The 17784-nt window shown below is 43.9% G+C and overlaps 1 protein-coding gene across 1 annotated transcript in view; it reads right to left on the reverse strand.

The window, feature by feature from the left end:
* The window catches only part of LOC119450643 (MAM and LDL-receptor class A domain-containing protein 1-like), a 127661-nt gene that overhangs the window by 99871 nt on the left and 10006 nt on the right, over positions 1-17784 (reverse strand). Inside the window, exons 3-8 of the mRNA XM_037714157.2 lie at positions 12073-12207; positions 11215-11353; positions 7340-7448; positions 4935-5016; positions 3556-3681; positions 2787-2934 (exon numbers count right to left, since the gene is read on the reverse strand). Of these exons, the coding sequence (XP_037570085.1) occupies positions 2787-2934; positions 3556-3681; positions 4935-5016; positions 7340-7448; positions 11215-11353; positions 12073-12207 (739 nt within the window). The remainder of the gene's footprint in view (positions 1-2786; positions 2935-3555; positions 3682-4934; positions 5017-7339; positions 7449-11214; positions 11354-12072; positions 12208-17784) is intronic.

Raw genomic sequence — 17784 nt, forward strand, 5'->3', positions numbered from 1 at the left:
GAACACTTCTTATAATAATTTTTTATCTGCACTGAGGATGTAGTCGTTTACTGGATGCACGCTGAAAACGGCGGTAGCTGAACGAGATTGCGATTGTACGCCGGCATTAGTAGGATGCAGACGACAAGTGCGAAGTGCGACCGTAGCTGTGAGAAAGTATCATTTCTTATCAAGCCGTCGTTCCTGCGATTCGTGTTGTCCGAAGTGTTTAATACTTTCTATAATAATAGCTACGTGTTTTCGTGGTGTCCTGTACAACTGCTTTGGTCATTAACCAGTCAAGAGTGTTTTTTAGGCAAGTCAAGATAAGTTCTCGAAAGCGAAACGACGCCTTTACACGTGATACGCCGTTCAGCGTGTATTAGTAGCACGCACGTGGTAATATTGTGTTACTGGCACCCATTTACAGCACATTGAGTGAATGACATTTTGTATCTACCAGGGTGACCACACAACTCTGGGCACTTAGTCGCAAATTCGCACGCGAACAACACCACGTGCGCCGTCATGCATTGTGGGACGTGTGTGCCACTCGTTGACGTCGACTTTCGTTGCTTCATAATACACATAGAATAAAGAGCCAGCATCTAATAATACACCAGCTGCAATATTAAGCAATACGTATGCGGTAACCTGACAACAGCCGCCTTATGTAGAGTAATATTTAATACTACATCGACAGTACCAGTATTAAACCGCCAGGCCATGCCACGCAATGCATTTGGAGACTTTCTTTCCCAATTTAAAATTGTAATTCCTGCTTAAATCGGGAACAGCGTGCAGAATTCCGTAACTATAGATTATGGTCATTTCATTTCCATCAACGTCGCACTACTCATTCTGGCGAGTTGTCAGTCCCTTTAAATAGAATATTAACTTCCGTTCACATATTTCAGAAAGCACTTTCGCGGCTCTTGTGGCTTCATACAACCGTAAAGAAATACTCCTTTCCCCATATGGCACAATAAGTAGAGTACGTCCCCGCCAATATTGTCTATGCCTGAATGTAGTTCTGGGCAGCACGCAAAGCCGCTACTATATCGCCCCCCAACCCCTAGCTTTTTATTGCGATAGCAATTATATGGATACTCGAAACGGATTTCTGCCGTCGCCGTCGCCGTGATGTTCCGTATGACGTCAACGGTGATAAAATCGTCGACGCGCGCCGTATGCTGTATGTGAGAGTGAAAGCGCGCGAGGGACGCGCGCTTTCACGGGGAGCGAACGCACGGCGGAGAGCAAACGCGCGTTCTCTTTCCTCCTTTAGAATCACCATATATATAGAGCAAACGCGACTTTTAGATGCGAGAGCATCTTATGCTCGGGGCAGTGTCCGTTCTGCGGCGTCCGCACCCATACTGCGCATACGCAACTCTCCCTCATTCTCCTCTCCTACGCTGGTGTGCGCTCTCCTTCTCCCCTCTCCCCCTCTCCGCCACAGGTGTGGCGCAGCAAATAATTCCATATAACTCTCTCTCTCCCTCTCTCTCTTTAAGGGAGAGAGAGGGAGAGAGGTAGACGGCGCAAGTGTCGCGGCGCAATATAAAGCGCGTGTTCAGCTGTGCTTCCGTCATTCTCTCTCTGTGCAACCATGTGCGAAACCCCACGAACAACGTCATCGTCGGCGCTAGTTGCAGCGACAGCGCCACCTCCGCGGAGCAGAGAAAGGCTCGGGAAGCCGAACGTAAACGTCAGCGTCGGCAAGCGGACCCCGAACTTCGGGCCAGGGAAGCGGAACGTAAACACAACCATCACCATCAGGGGAACGTGCATAGACCTCATCTTCGCCAATTTCAAACTCGACCTTCTGCAGCAAGACCCATTGACGCTACACTTTACCGACCACAAAGCCATGGTCTTCAAGATACCGCGTGCACCGACGCTAGGAATCACGTACGATCTCTAAATAAAGACGCAACAACCCCGTACGAGGGTCTCTCTTCTCAATACATTCTCTCACTCTGACTTTCATTGGGTTATGTTGCCAAATGAAACGAAACGGAAACTCGATGCGCACCCCCCGCGATGCTTTCGCATCCCACCATGGTTGCCCGTAGGGTGAGATGATGTGATTTTTTCCATCGCGCGATAGGCCGTGGGTGAGACGGGAGGGGGGTAGGGGAGGCGACGTTTAGCTGCGGCACCAAATGCGTATTTGGTGCCGCAGCTAAACGCCTTGTGTAGAAGGCGTTTATTGCAGAGAGCCGTAGGGCAAGTGGGTGCCGATACTACACGTCGTCCTTCCCTTCCTCGCTGCTCTCTTAATGTGGTTGTTGCTGCTGATGCTGCCGCTCCACTACCTTTGACGCACTGTAACAATATAAAAGCGTTGCGAGGTGACAATGTGGTAAAGACTTCTGACGCTGCTCGACGAGTGTCCCGTTCTGATCTCCTCGAAAACCTTCGAGCCGCTCCCAGAGGCACCGGCAACAGTCACCAACGCCGCGTGCGTTCGGTGCAAACGCGGCCAAAACGACGATGGCGTCGACAACAGTTCTGCGCGTTGCTGGTGCTGCAGCATGTCCAAGCTTATACAGTTGATAAAACTACTATCCATACTGTGTATAGCTCTCTCTTAATTTGCTATCGCAATTGATGCTTCGCCTGTCGGGTGAGACTGCGACATTTTTTTAAAATACTGTAGCTGCAAAGTTCCTACTTATACTCGGGATTTCAAGGACACCGATTAGTTGCAGGATGTTATCCAGGGCTTGGCTAAGAGTGTGACAACGAAAGATTTCACAAACACTACAGTTGTCAAGTGGGAAGATTTCACGATGTGATACCTGTACACGTTTAACTGGCCTGGCACGCCACGTCCTTTCCACCAGAAGGTGACGCAGGTTGCTTCAGTCGGCTGTCGCGTGGCCATGAAAACTCTGGATACTGGATGGTGCGAGCGCACAGCCGTCGTGTTCAGGTAAAGGTAGTAGCCTGCGGGCCAACCGCATACATTTAACAGCATGCCTGATTTAACACTAGTGCCTGCAACAATAACTAAACAAGTGTCACTAGCAATAAGCTGTCTGTCACAGAGCAGCTTTAGACACCTGTAAAGCCACCCGAGTGCTTGCTTATATTTACGGCACGCGCAACGCCACTCAGTCATTATCATCATGGTGATAGTGTGGCACTGTGCCTATCATTACCATGACCAAACGTTCTTTCAGGATATTACCAAGAGTCTTGGCGCTCTAACAGAACCCAAATATAATCTAGGTAAAGGCAACAATGTTATCAAATAAAATATTACAACGTTTCGGAGCTGAATTGATCGTATACATTTTTTCCAGGAAACGCAGGTAACACTTAGGATTTTATTGATAAACGATAACTACCATTTGAAAAAAAATTGCCTAAAATCTGCAGAGTAGTAAGGAAAGACTAGGGCTTTGGGAAAGTCGCTTATTTCGATAGGTGACTCATTAAATAATCCAAATCGTCAAGGAACCTGCAGTTTTATGTCTCGGTTGGTATTAACCCATGCGCACTTTTTGTGCGTGTGTTTGCGGCTCTCTTTCTCAGGGCCAACAACAACAACAACAAAACACTTACCCTTCAGATTCTTAAGAGTGTTGTCTGGAATTCCTATTTGCTGTGCGATGATCGGTATCCATGGGGCAAAACTTCCGGTTCCTTGGTGCATGGGACACGAGTATGCCGGCTCAAAGGGGCAAAAGTCTGAAAGGCGTTTTGTGAGATTTTGCTTAGCTCATGCGCTTAGCCCTGGCGCCAGAGAAACGATATAAGTGATTACAACGGTTCTTTAACAATTTGACGTGAGCCCATTTTCACACGTCATCACCGTTCCCATTCGTTAGCTCATCACAAGCGCAGTCAGTGGATGATATGGGTTTAATAACTGAGTGGAACGCCTTACCATCAGACATTGCCATGGAACCTGACTTGACAAAGTTTCAAGATTTAATTCGCTCACGACTTGTCAACTAATCTTATTATTATTATCTTGGGACTTTTACAGTGTTTCCGATGTTTGTTGCTGTTTTGCTTTTTATTGCAGTTGCCTTATTTTCTCATAATATGTACTAATGTTTTCTCTGAAATAATTGTGACTTATTTTGTATATTGCCTATGTTTCACTCTATTACTACTTTTGTTATATTGTCTTGTTTTTAATATGATGTATAATCTATGACCAGTGCCTGTGCGCCTGTGACCCCTCCCCCCCATGTAGTACGCTCATAATGAGGGCCTTTGGGGGTATTTTAAATAAATAAATAAATAAATAAATAAATAAATAAATAAATAAATAAATAAATAAATAAATAAATAAATATTACTGATTATAAATAATGCGGTCTGAAATAGTTTGTTTCTCCTGTCGTTAAAGAGAGCGCATGTTTTCAAGTTCCCGGAATTCAAATGTGTTTCTTCCATATATACGTTCCTGGTAATTTCATTCATATTGACTCACTCGTTTGCTGTCGATCGATGCTTACCAATTTCTCAAAATTCCTCCCCCTATATGTGCTTTGTTACATCACACGATCACCATCACACGCTCACGTCTGATGACGGTTTGCCTCAGCTCAAAACACTTATTACGCCTAAAATGTTTAAGCTTGACATCCTAATATACTGGTAGAAACTTCCATAGTTTTTGCGTCATTCGATGGACATACTGTCTGTCGGCAGTCGGACCCTTCCGAAAAGCCTCTAATGCAGCTTTGGCTGAACCGCCACTTTTTTTTTCATAGTAACACAGAAAAGATAACATAATACTTCATCCGTCCCTCGCAGATTCCATCGAACCACTTACCAAGTGCAGCAAGTTAATTTGGCAACTAGATTAAACGGTGTAATCAGTTCATGCTTTATTATTGCATGGGACCCTTGACGTTGAATGCTAGTGGTTTCTGTCATCTTTTTTTTCTAGGAGATAAATGATTTGTCGAAGCCTCACGCACTCTTACCTCTAACAGGACACGTTCCCTCAGTGATCTCTATGTCATCCAACCCTATAAGACCGCTTTCCACGTGCGCCTGGATCTGGAGCTGCAATATCCATAACATACCCATAAACACATATTAAAGCGAAGGCGATATGTTATTCTTCCGATACGTCTCGTTTTTTTTTTAGTTCGAAGGGATTGATAATGCCCGCTTTATAAATAATTATGTTCAACCTGCCAAGTTTAATTCTGGAACAAGGGGAACTTGTGTGTTCGAAATCGCAACATACTGGTAGCTAATTGAAAACATTTTCTAATTATATTTTAGGATATTTACTTTACGCCACATTTTCAAAATTATGAATGAATGCCAAGAACTAGTCTGTTGATGCCAGCTTTGCAGAATATCTAAGGCTTGCGCCATTTTCGATATATTTGTCCTTAAATTTGGCTAAAGATTAGGCTAGCTATCGTGATTAGTTTACAAGAAACATTTTGTAGTTGTTGGGGATAAACCTAACCGGAATGACAAGGCATTTCCAGCAAGCTTTGGAGACAGATATCTCGAAATTAGTGCTGCTCATGAAAATGGTGATAAGCGGACATGGTCTAAGTGCTTCACTCTTGAGCTGAAACAAAAATTTAAAAATGGGCGAGCATCGATCGGCTCTTACTTGGCAGTGTTGGCTTGGGCCTAGACAAAAAATTATTCCTATTTAAAATAGCAGCCCGCGACGAGAACTGCATTTTTTTGACAAGAACAGGGCAGTCGAAGAAATGAGCGACAATCCGAAAAACATGAGAACAAATAAGATACACAAAGACGACTACTGTGAATGTTTATTCGTTGTAAAAAAAATACGTGAAGACTAAAGCTTGTGTTCATACATTATTAGGCATCGAAGATCTGAAACGTGAGATAATACATAGGTGCCCTTCTAGATACAAGTAGAATTCTACTAATATCTATGTCGTTATTGACGTTAGTGTCATTTCGAATATCAAATAAACGTTTTACGAAAAATGCTTGCGCAGCGAATACAAGAAGAATGATAATAAGGCTTTATTAAATTGAAATATACAGAGTGTTTCAGCGAACACTTTCACATACTTTTAAAGGTTGCCTGTGGCAGATATCACAATTATAGTTCATGAGCTGGTCTACTCGAAGAGGCGGACATTACTTGCACAAGAAACTGAAACGCATAATCGTCTAATTAAGAAAAATAACTAATTATTTTTATCTAATTGCCTAATGGCGCATATTGCAATTTACAAGTTCTAGTCGTGGAATTCGCAAGACATCCTAATTCCTCCACTTGGAACAAATAATTAGGATGACACCAGCTTCACAATATTAATTTCCCAACTTTGCGGAGAAATTCAATGGCGTTCCAGTTCTTTCACACCAAAATGTCGTTTTATGCATTGAAGCACAAAAGTAACTGAACGCCAATATGCATTTCTCCGCAAAACTTCGCGAAATAATACCTCCAAACTGGTGTCATCCTGAGAATTCTTTCGAAGTGGATCCGCCTTGGGTACTCCATGGCTAGAATTTGTAAATTGCAGTATGGGGTATAAGGTTACTAGCTTAAAAAACATGATTAGTGAATTTTTCAATTAGTCAAATATGCTATTCAATTTTTTGTTCATGTCCACCTCTACGAGTAGAACAACTCAGGAACTAGAATTGTGCTCTCTGGCACAGGCAACCTTTAAAATTTTTTAAAGTGTTCGCTGAAAGACCCGGTATATACTCGAGACTTTTCATCTTTCATCTTAGCTCTTAGCATCACGGCGAGTCATTGGCTCATGCAGAGTTTATACAAGTATACAAAAATGTAACTCAAGCAAATTTTTGTGGAATATGTCTATATACACTAGCATAAATAATAAAGAAAAAAAGGAAAGAAAGAAGAATATGAATCACGCTTTCCTGCTTGTCCAAGCGGCTCTCTTAGCAACCGCCTGAAAAAGCTTAAGTATGGTACGATTCACCAGTTTCACCAATTGATATACTACGAATATCCTACGCTAGAGCAGCTTGGTACGTACATAATTATTGTTCTTCGTAAACAAAAAAGCCAAAATATGCAAATATGGCATATCACCACAACGTAATGCTACTGGGCAATAATTACTAAGAAATTGTTGCATACAATAGTTGTAGTCCTGCTTGTCACTCGAGTAGTATTTGCATTTTCACATTTCTGCTGAAGCTCACAGCAAACGTTGTAAACCAAACAAAATGTAGCCTAGAATAACTGAGTCGTTACCCAAGAAAGATACGTACAAACAAAACACCTAAACTTTACCTTTTAACACTCAGTGTAATTCAACGCGCAACTGTACATTTGCTTTGTAGGAGAAAGGCGTTCATTTGTGGTTCATTACAGAAATTAAGAGTGAAAGCATGACTGTACCTTAAACTTCTGAGGGGGCACCTTGAAGGCTACAAGGACATGATTCCATCGGTGGTTTGTCCTGGTGCCAGACCCGAACAAGAAATGGCCATCGGCTAGCACCGTTATACTGCATGGGAAAACGGCGTCAAAGTAAAAAAAAAATTAAGCCAGTTCCACGCTTGTTAAATCTGATGTAACAGCGGAGCTCTGCAGGCGGGGGTGTTTATCGTAGAGGCTATGACGCTCGCCTTCGGCCCGTGAGTACCTGAGTTCAAATCCCGCCTCGCCACGAAAGTTCATATTGTTTTTCTTTTCTCTTTCTTTCTTTCTCTCTCTTTCCCTCTCCCTCGCTCTCATTTTGTCTTTCTTTCGCCCATGACAAGTTGTGTTACAATCGTCGGTACAATGCAACCATATGGTTCCCATAAGTGCGTGTTCAACAAGCGTGGGTGTATTGCGCAGTGGTTGGGACGTTCGCCTTCGAACAGTGGGTACCCGGGTTCAAATCCCGCCTCACGAAGAAAGTTCATTTTGTTTTATTTCTTTAGCGCTCTGTCAGTCTCTCTCTTTATCGCTCTGCATGTCCTCTCCTCTTATGCTCTGCTTTCACGTTCTCCAGCTCGACGAGGCTGCGCACGACAACGAGACGAACCTTGCAAGGCTTTAACTGCTCCGCTGTAAAAACTCGCCAAACGAACTTTATAGTAATGTTCGACACCCTTTAGTTTCGCGGGGTAACAACATTTGTGTATTGTTAGGAAGACACAGCGAATCATAGAAAAATAATTTTTCAGGAGTTAATTTAGTTTTGCTGATCTTGCATGCTATTATCCATGAGCAAAAAGCTATCATTTCGGTTGGTAAATCCTTAAAGTCTGCAGACGAATTATTCTTTTGCCAACAAATGTTTTGCGAAATGCCCATGAAGCGCAATACGAAATAGATTTCCGTTCCCCTTGTTTCCCAATGCCTCTCTACGTAGATGATTGGGACTGAGACTGGTTAAGTAAGATGTTTTTAACGCCATAGTGTTAAGGGCTCCGTGTCGCAGAAAATCAGGTGTCGCCGTAGATGTCAGCGTCTGTGGCAGAGAAAATCACCCCGAACCACACCGACCGCGCAGTCTCTCCACGTGGCGGAAGGTGTTAATGCAGGAGAAAATTATCCCGAACCACCGCCAACGAGCAGGCCCTCCGTGTGGTGCAAGGTGTTAGTGAAGAAAAATTTAATTTCTCAAAGTAAAATCTGTCAGAAATATGGCAAAGTACGACTTAGCCACAACCTACAGACATGGTGGTGTACGAGAAAACATAATTCTGTTACGAGGAAACACAAACACAAACCCCTTTTCCAGCATTTATAACAGCGGCGCGCTTGGGTATCTACTTGCGAAAATCTTATCTAGATGGCGCTCGCATGCTATGCAGGTCAAATTGGGACTTGGCCTGCCCAATGCGTTTTGGACACGCGCGCACGTCGGGGCAATAGCAAACAATTAATAAAATAATAAAAAAAGGTCCTAGGACCTTCACGTTTTAATATAAGACAACTTATAATGCCCCTGGAAAAACGTATTCCCAGCAATGCATTTCTGTTTAAAAGTGAAGACGACTTTAAGGGGATCGTTGTAAGCTTGGTCTTTGTAAGCTGGCCTTCCCACGCTCTGTGTTGCAGTGAAGCCTAGTCAAAGAAAAATGCGATGCGAACGGGGCCCGTTAACTCTATCGCGTTCCACTCTTAAAGGCGATGCGTCCTCCAATTTTTTCATCTCAGGCATAAATTCCAAACAGATAATAAAAAAGCGACCGTAGCATATGTTTTCATTTTCAGTAAACATAGCAGTTTCGTATAGTAGACCTTTTGTCTTTCACTAAACTCTTCACTCTTCTTTTGGCCTCAACTTTAGCTCCCCCCCCCCCCCCTTCTGATGTCATAATGCACCAACTATCCTGCGCAAGTATACACTTTAGCTTTCCCAGCTGTCGCTATTTGACATATGCTATTGGAGCTGTATAATCCTGTCATCACCTCATCATCAGCCTATATTTATGTCCACTGCAGGTCGAAGGCCTCTCCCTGCGATCACCATGCAATTACCCCTGTCCTGCGCTAGCTGATTCCTATAGAAGACTCATAAATACTCGCAGACATGGAGAAGCTTCTAGTGTTTTGTTCAAGACCTGCAAGCTTTTTTAGAAAAGGAACATGCATAAAATGAACAAATTCAGAGTCTCAAGCCAGCGCTAAGAATGCCCTCACTAAGCCAAAATAACAAAGTAAAGTTGTTTCCTCCTCCTCTCCAAGTCGCTTTACACAATGTTTCTGTTTTGAATTACGGGAACTGATAAAGGCTATTCATATTTTGTTTCTTCATGGTAAAATTTGTGTGCTCAATCCCAAGCGAAAAGCCGGGTTTTCGTGATCACATCCCTATCTTTCATGCTCACTGAACTAGCCACGTGGAATATGTTGAGAGCGAGGCAGAATAAATATTTTTCTACAGGCGGCATAGCACGAGATTCAAACGGTTACACAGACAATAAATTAAACTTCTTTCCTTTACATTTATAACGAGGGGCGCATGTCAGAGGCAACAGCTCAATATACCATGAGGCCGTGAGGACGATGGCAAAGAATGCTGCGTGAAGCACACACGGCACGCATGCCGCTTTTTCGCAGAAGTATTATACTGCAGCCCCCAATACAACTCTTTTCTACAAAGAAAACAAAAATTCATGTTATCGCAATTAGTGGCAAATAATGATGTACTGTCGATAAATCGTCAATGTTGCATCATTTTATACCGGCGCGCTGCATGCTCACTTGTAAGAGAATGAAGGTGGTAGGGTGATGCTATGTGTATTTTCTAGTCAGTTTTCACTCTTACTTAGTAACTAAATATCAGCCTATTGGGCAGTAAGACATGTAGGGTTTTATTGTAGAAAAACATTAATCATTGGCTGAAAGCTCACGCGGACGTTAAATCCTGGCTGCAGGCCTTACGAGAAACAAAACAACTATTCTTGCGCCATTACTGACAGACTGTGGCATGTGCGACACTCCGTGAAACACGGTAGTGCTTCACTGCGTTGTCCTCAGCCAAATGGCTGTGTATAGCAATACTCAGCACACTAAATTGCTATGTAGCCACAATCATAAGGCATAGGCTTGAGTTTATTGCGACCTCAAGGTTACCGTTTTTTAGAGCGAAATCTCTGCTACGCCTTGCCTCGCAAGGTAATTCATCGCGTCGCAGTGACCTTGAGCCCCCGGAGCGCACGTGTGGCAGCTGTGACGTCACGCCACGTGATCCGCGGCGGAGAAGCGTCACAGCTGCGCTCGCTCGGAATCTCGCCGCTGCGGTACCACGTGACTAGGCGAGGGTTTAACGGCTGCTTCGCCGGCGCTTGGTCGATCAGTCAGGCCATGGATGGTGCGCCGGCTGGGCCGTCTGTGCGTGCGCTTCATCGCAATCGACAGGCTGAATCCAATCATCTAGTAGATGTAGCTACACGGCAGGCTGCGAAATCTCAAGCAAAGGCAAAGTTGGTTGCTGAAACACCGGAGCAAAGGGAGGCCAGATTAGCACGTTATAGAGAAGCTTACCAAGCGCTGAAGCGTGCTATAATGAAACACTGTGCGCATAGTCTTTGCACAACCAAGCCAAACAGACCTTTCGCACGTAATAGTTAGGTTTACAAGAGTTACACCTCCGCCATTTTTTTCCTCGTCACCACTAGACAGAAAGTGCAAAAACCGTTAAGGAACGTACAGAACCGTGTGCACCGCGACAAGAAACATTACTTTTTTGGCACCAGCACACATTTTTAGCCATGGCAATCGTAAGGAGTGATGAAGAATTGGTGGCAACTGTATTCTCTGTTACTACTTACTGGGCTCGCTTGTCGTGGACGGTGAAATGCCAGAAGCTGAGACAGGCTTCATCAGTAGTGTTAAATTGAAAATCCGGACTCTTCAGCTCCGCTGTTCCAAATGGTTTGTTTTTGCCGATAGAAGCAAAAATGAAATGTCCTGTGGCAAGAAAAAGATAATTTTAGGTTATAAATACTACAAAAAAAAAACTGAGCGTTGACATCTACGCAGTTCGCCAGAGAACTTGAGCGCGCATTTCCGAAACTATATAACTGCATCTGCATTATTGCTCGGCTTCAATTTCGCCATTGGGACCTGTGTCCTAAATTTAGTATAGACTAATTTATATAAGAGTGTTAATCAGGCTATGCCACAATACGATTTCTCAAACAAGCAATATTTGCCTCTACAAGTAATCAAGCAGATATGAGAGCATTTTTCTAGTTGCAAATACTGTAGCAGCCTGAACACAACTTCCACCTTGGACGAATTGGCGGCAGTTACACTTACCTCAAAATTCAGAACAAGTTACTGCAGAGTGTATTATTGTTAAGTTGGTTTCCATATTAAGCTCGCATGCCTTTCTGCAGCAACACATTGCTGCACATATGCACTTAATCATGCAAGCCTTCCACTAAAGAGTGCATTTTCTGGATCGCAACTGAGTGAATTCAATTGCATGTGGTTCATTTCGAGTTACAGGTATAAGTCGCTGGCTGAGAGCACTAAGGGATAGTAACAAGAAAACTACTGACATTGGTTAGGTGCTACCATTTAATGCAGTGAAACGTAACTGATGTGTGACTACGCATTCACACGACATCTGCACATGAACACGTCACTAAAATACTTCAAAGCCTGACCAAGCAGACGCTTACCTCTGTAGGCCCTCAAAGTGTGGTCGAAGCGAGGGTAGTCAGGGATTCTTTTAGCAGGATTGTTGAGCACCCAAGGCAACGACCCGCCATTTGGTTTCCATCCACATGTAGTCCCGTCCTCGAATGTGCAACGCGCTGCATTTCGACGCAGTCATCACAAAGGAAAGAAAAAAAAAAAGATGTCGCAGTTTCACCCGAAAGGCAAAGCATCAATTGCGATAGCAAATTAGTAGAGAGCTATACGGAGTAAGGATAGTAGTTTTATAAGCTGTATAAACTTGGACATGAAGCAGCACCAGCAACGTGCAGAACTGTTGTCGATGCCATCGTCGTTTTGCCCGCGTTGGCACCCAACGCGCGCAGTGTTGGTGACTGTTGCCGGTGCCTCTGGGGGCGGCTCGGAGGTTTTCGACGAGATCAGAACGGCACACGCGTCGAGCAGCGTCGGAAGTATTTACCACCTTCTCACCTAGCAAAGTTTTTATGTAATTACTTATTTGGTGCCACAGCTATACGTCGCCTCCCCTCTCTCCCTCCCGTCCCCCCGTCCCCCCCATGGCCTTTCGCGCGACGGAAGAAGTCGCGTTTGTGCTATATATATATATATATATATATATATATATATATATATATATATGGTGATTGTAAAGGAGCAATGAGACCTTTAATTCTGCAGCCCTTGAGGGAGCACGGCACAGAACGCGCGTTTTCTCTCCGCCGTGCGTTCGCTCCCCGTGAAAGCGCGTGTCCCTCGCGCGCTTTCCCTCTCACCATAGCCTATGCTCTCGCATACAGCATACAGCGCGCGTCGACGATTTCATCGCCGTTGACGTATGCGAAACCTCACGGCGACGACAGAAATCCCCTTTAAGTGTCCATATAATTGCTATCGCAATACAAAAAAAAAACAATTTCATAATCTGATGTTTACTTTTGCCTTTCTGTATCTACTTATATAACTATCTTACGGTTGTGTTCATGGCCTGATTAATATTCGGACGTAAGTTACATTTTGAGCAACTTAGACACAAGAAGATGAAGGGAAGGAAGATTGAACACAGGAAAAAAGATAGGAGGAAAATGTCTGTTGTTTTAAATGAAACGTAGAAATGATAAGTAAAAGGGAAATAAAAGAGGACGAAACGCAATTTCCCACCAGTGGGAGCCAAACCCACAACTTTCAGCATCATGTGTGCGATGTCCTACTAATTCAGCTATGGAGACGGTACTCTCCAGCTCATATCCTTGAGTGTTTTTGTGTGTGTAGTAGATCTTGCTATCGGATTTTCAGTCATTGCCACTAATGGTGATGGCGACGGATGTCGAACATCATTTGGCTGCCACGGCCATAAGCAGTACAGGCTGACTCTCCCCCCGCCTCCTTTCACCTTTCTACTTCTCAATGAAACCCCACGTAATTTCCCTTGTTTTTTTTTTTTGGCTTCATATGGTTTCGTCTAACATAAATGAGCCTATCGGTTCTCCTTTGAGTTTGAGTATGTGGTTACCAGTATTCCACAGAGTCCCCCATTGTGTTGTGTCAGGTATATGTGATAGTACTGACAGCAGCCTTTAGTTATCCTTATCAAAAAAGTCGTGAAATAAATAACAAAAATCATGAAAAGATTCGCATCAGAAGGCACTTCGTTTGGCAATCTCTTGGGGTAATAATTCAACAATGTGTAAGCACTCGCGTTTTCTAACAGTATCACCATGACAATGTGTCAGACTAAGCCAAAGCAAGAGCGAGCGCATCCCTTGAACTGTTGACCAAGATAATAGGCCTGCATCGGTTCTTGTTAGGCAAACGGTTTCGCCTTGTGTGGTCCCAAAACGTTAAATTAGCTTGCGCAAATGTTCAGTCATGCCTAGCTCGCAGCAACTGCACCGAAAAGCACTTCGTAGAGTTCTACGAATACGTGCGGCTAGGCAAAATAAAACATTGCACAAACAGCAAATTAGTTCCAGCAGGGCACCAATGTCTATTTAAGAAGACCTGAAATCACTACGGAAAGGGCGATTAGATAAGCCTCATCCCATCACGGTCCTTGTGAAATGAACTCAGGCCATTCCAGAAATATAGAACACATCCAGACGCACTATTACGCATCTAGCTGTAAGCTGTTGTGCAACTTGCTCGTGTTGAACGAACAATTGTGCGACGAGCTATTGGGAAACTTCGTTCTTGGCACTATATGTCAGGAATTTGTAACTTGCGCTCTGTACCCTCAGAAAGTGCAGTTATCTGCCCGCAAATCCTGCTAAGACGCCTCTTACAATACATTGCACATTACCTTCAACGTTTTCTTTTGTTATTTATTCGGAAGTGACTATGCCAAATAGTTTTTCTGGGTATAAAGTACGGCGCATGTGTAACTGTAAAGAAATAGTTTACTCACATTCTTTTTATCCGCTTTCGAGAAATTTGACACTAAACTAATCTACACCTCTGTGTCGTCTGTTACGATTGGCCAGCGGGGCCAGCGGCCTTCGAACCTCTCCTGCTTTCCTGAGACGAATCAGCTTTGTGAAGCCCACAATACGTGGCATCGGACAGACCAGCGGCGACACCAAGGCGGGACACGTTGGACGGCTGCGGGGTTGATGTATGCCACTTGTTCGCCTACCAAGACCACGGGAACCGACAACTACTGTGACACACAAAGTAGCTCAATTCGAGGGGACAAGAACCTGCACCCCCGTGGAAGCGGTAACCACTGCGAAGGCCACTCTCCTGATCCTGACAAGCTCTTACGGCCACGGAGTACATAATTGACGCAGCGGTCCAACGTCGAGAATTTCCGTGAGAACTGCGTCTACTTCGGTTTTCCAAACTGTCACGTGGTTTCTTCGTGTGTGGACGTGATCGCGCCACACTGGAGGCGCAGTCCGGCCGAAAGGTGAAACGTTATGGGCGGGATTTTACAAACGGTTCAACGATTATGACTGGCCAAGACACAGTCATCAAATTCCCTCGTCTGGTCACCTAGAAAAATGAACTGTTTTAAAATCAGAATTTTCCGGTTGATCAGGTGTGCTCGCTCAGAACCATTTAGACGGCTTGGAAATGTAGCTCATGCTACGAGAACGATGTACTGCGCTCCGTACTCCAGCCAGTAAAAGCATCCCTTGTTCTATAAATAAGTTTGCCTCTCCTACATGTAAATAAACACCCTGTTTCCCCTACCTCTCGACCTCGTACTCATCACTAAAGAACCAACCCTCGTCAAGAAGGCTCGGACAACGGCGTGGGCCCATGAAGCCTCCCTGTGACGCTCCGGTAGCGTAGGCCAGCTACCTTTTTCAGACGCACCGGTGGTGTAGGCTAGAGCGTGACCCTCTCAGCTGACGCCAGACTCCGAGACCACGACTCCCGAATCCTACACGCCCCAGATGGACGAAAGCAGCATTAAGGTGTGTTTCGAAATCACTGAGATTGCGTGAAAATACCAGACGAAGCAGCAGCATGTCAATGTACTAGGCGTAGTTCCATCTTCGTATCTGCGTCCTAGCAATGAAATGCAGTTTTTACCATTGCAAACATGAGGAGATGATGGAGATAGTTATTTTTTTCGCGGACACGGAGACGCAGCTTTTGGCATCTAACCGCGGTATTTAAGTTTTAGAAATTGTTTTTCAGTTCAGAATATAACAGTAGACAATAAAACAACCCTGAAGACGGATTATATCCCATAGTTGTGTTCAGGTCTCAGAAGGATGTATTAGAGATAACGCAGTCCACGAGTTGCAAAACCGGAGTTATAATAATCCAGGCATCTCCAGAAAATCGTCTAGCGAGTGGCATACATTTTCTTAGAGAGAAACACTCGCGACAGGCAACACAAAAAAGAAAGTTTATGACATTTCGAGACATGTAGAAGACCCTTGTTCACAAATGCGAAATAGGCTGGACAGTGCGTAATATACCTAATGGCGCAATGAACTGATGTGCTGTACATCTCGGGTGGATTTTCGCGTGTGCAATTAGGCGTATAAGCTGTGGATTAAATTAAAAAATTTCAAAATAAAGCTACAAACATCATCACCTTTGTTTTTATTTTTGTTGCCCGTGGGAAGTGCTCGTTTATCTCCATAAAAACTGGAGTTAATACTTCGTGATACAGCATTTGCCGGCAATGGAAGTTGTGAAGCGAAAGAGCAAGACGCCAGGTGACAATACGAACGTTAGGCAAATATGAGAAAATAAATGAAAGTGGTTGCTAGTCAAATGGCCCATGATTAATTTTCCCGTTTCTATATTTACTTATTTGACTATTATTACGTTTCAGCTGAATGCCTCAATAATATTGAGGCATAAATAACAGAAATGTACTTTGGTGCAGCTGATATTCCTCACGAAACTGTTCCTCAAACTGTAAGTCTCCGCCATCAAGAGATTCACATGAACCTCAGCGAGGAGGTATGAAGTGGTGCTGAAATAATTAGAAATAGTAAGCGACACATGCTCTCAGATTACGCTCTTCGTGCTATTCTGAATTGCGATGGCAAAAAACGACGTTGTTGTTCTTGTTGTTTCCGCAAAACATGGCGTTGCCGACAGTGCCGGCTTCTGTGGGTAAGTAGGCACTTTGTGGTTTTCTTTCAGTTTGAGGAGAGAAAAACAGTGTAGTCAAGACGTAGCCACATAATTCGATGACAGACATATAAACTGACCAAATGTATTGCTGAAAACAGCGAGAAAGCTTATTTTTTGCTGCTGAATTTTAATGACATTATGTCGAGCTCATAGTAGATTAAAGCCAGTGGCTGGAACTTCTGGAACTGCCATGAAAGTTCTACTCCTTTTGTGCGACATTATCATGCGAAGCTGCCGATAACAGCGTATTGCTTCTCCTGCGCTCCCTTTCCATTTCCATTAGCCCATTCTTAACAAGTTAAAAGAATGCGTAACAGTATTTTTTTTACAATAGCAATCTGATTACCCCATGCATTGCTTACAACGTAAAATTTTGCTTTGTTTGGTAGATAATCATTATTATTATTTTCATAATCATTATAGCTGACACTACCACCGCCACCACAATCATAATATTGTGGAGGCAGCGAGCCGAGGAGACGGAGGAAGAACGAGCCGCACGCCTCGAGAAGCGTCGTAAGTACGAAGCGGCCAGGCGAGTGCATTCAAATGAGGATAGCATCCGAAACGTGTTCAAGTCACTGGACGACAACCCCTTATCTTCCCGCCTCACCGACCATCGGGCCATGTTTGTAGCAATTGAGAAAAAACGAGATGAAGACTTTCAAAATAAGTGCGTTACACTTTAAAAATGTCTAGTCTTTAATGTAACCATAACACAACAAGAGGTAACAACCAAACCTAAACACTCAGACGTACGAAGCTAAACAATATAGATGTAACCGCAAAGAGAACTAAGCTAAACAATAAGATTCACCGTACCTCTCACTACGCACACCCAGGCATAAATGAGTTAAGCCACAGCCAAATTTTCTTCCGTATTCATACTTCGTTTGCCTCTCTGCAAATCTCTCAAGACGAATGCACGCACTGTGTGAATGGGTGTTATGCGAAGCATTTTGCGGGTACTTGGCTATCCAGCATAGTCTGGGGTTGCGAAAACTGTTACAAGATGAACCAATGGTGTTTGTGTAAAATGAGCAGTTGACGATGACGGCGTCGAAGACGATCGCATGGCAGCAAAGGCACGATTTCTACGCCGGCTATTCGACGGG

Source organism: Dermacentor silvarum, chromosome 4, assembly GCF_013339745.2.
Source record: "Dermacentor silvarum isolate Dsil-2018 chromosome 4, BIME_Dsil_1.4, whole genome shotgun sequence".
Classification (NCBI taxonomy): domain Eukaryota; kingdom Metazoa; phylum Arthropoda; class Arachnida; order Ixodida; family Ixodidae; genus Dermacentor; species Dermacentor silvarum.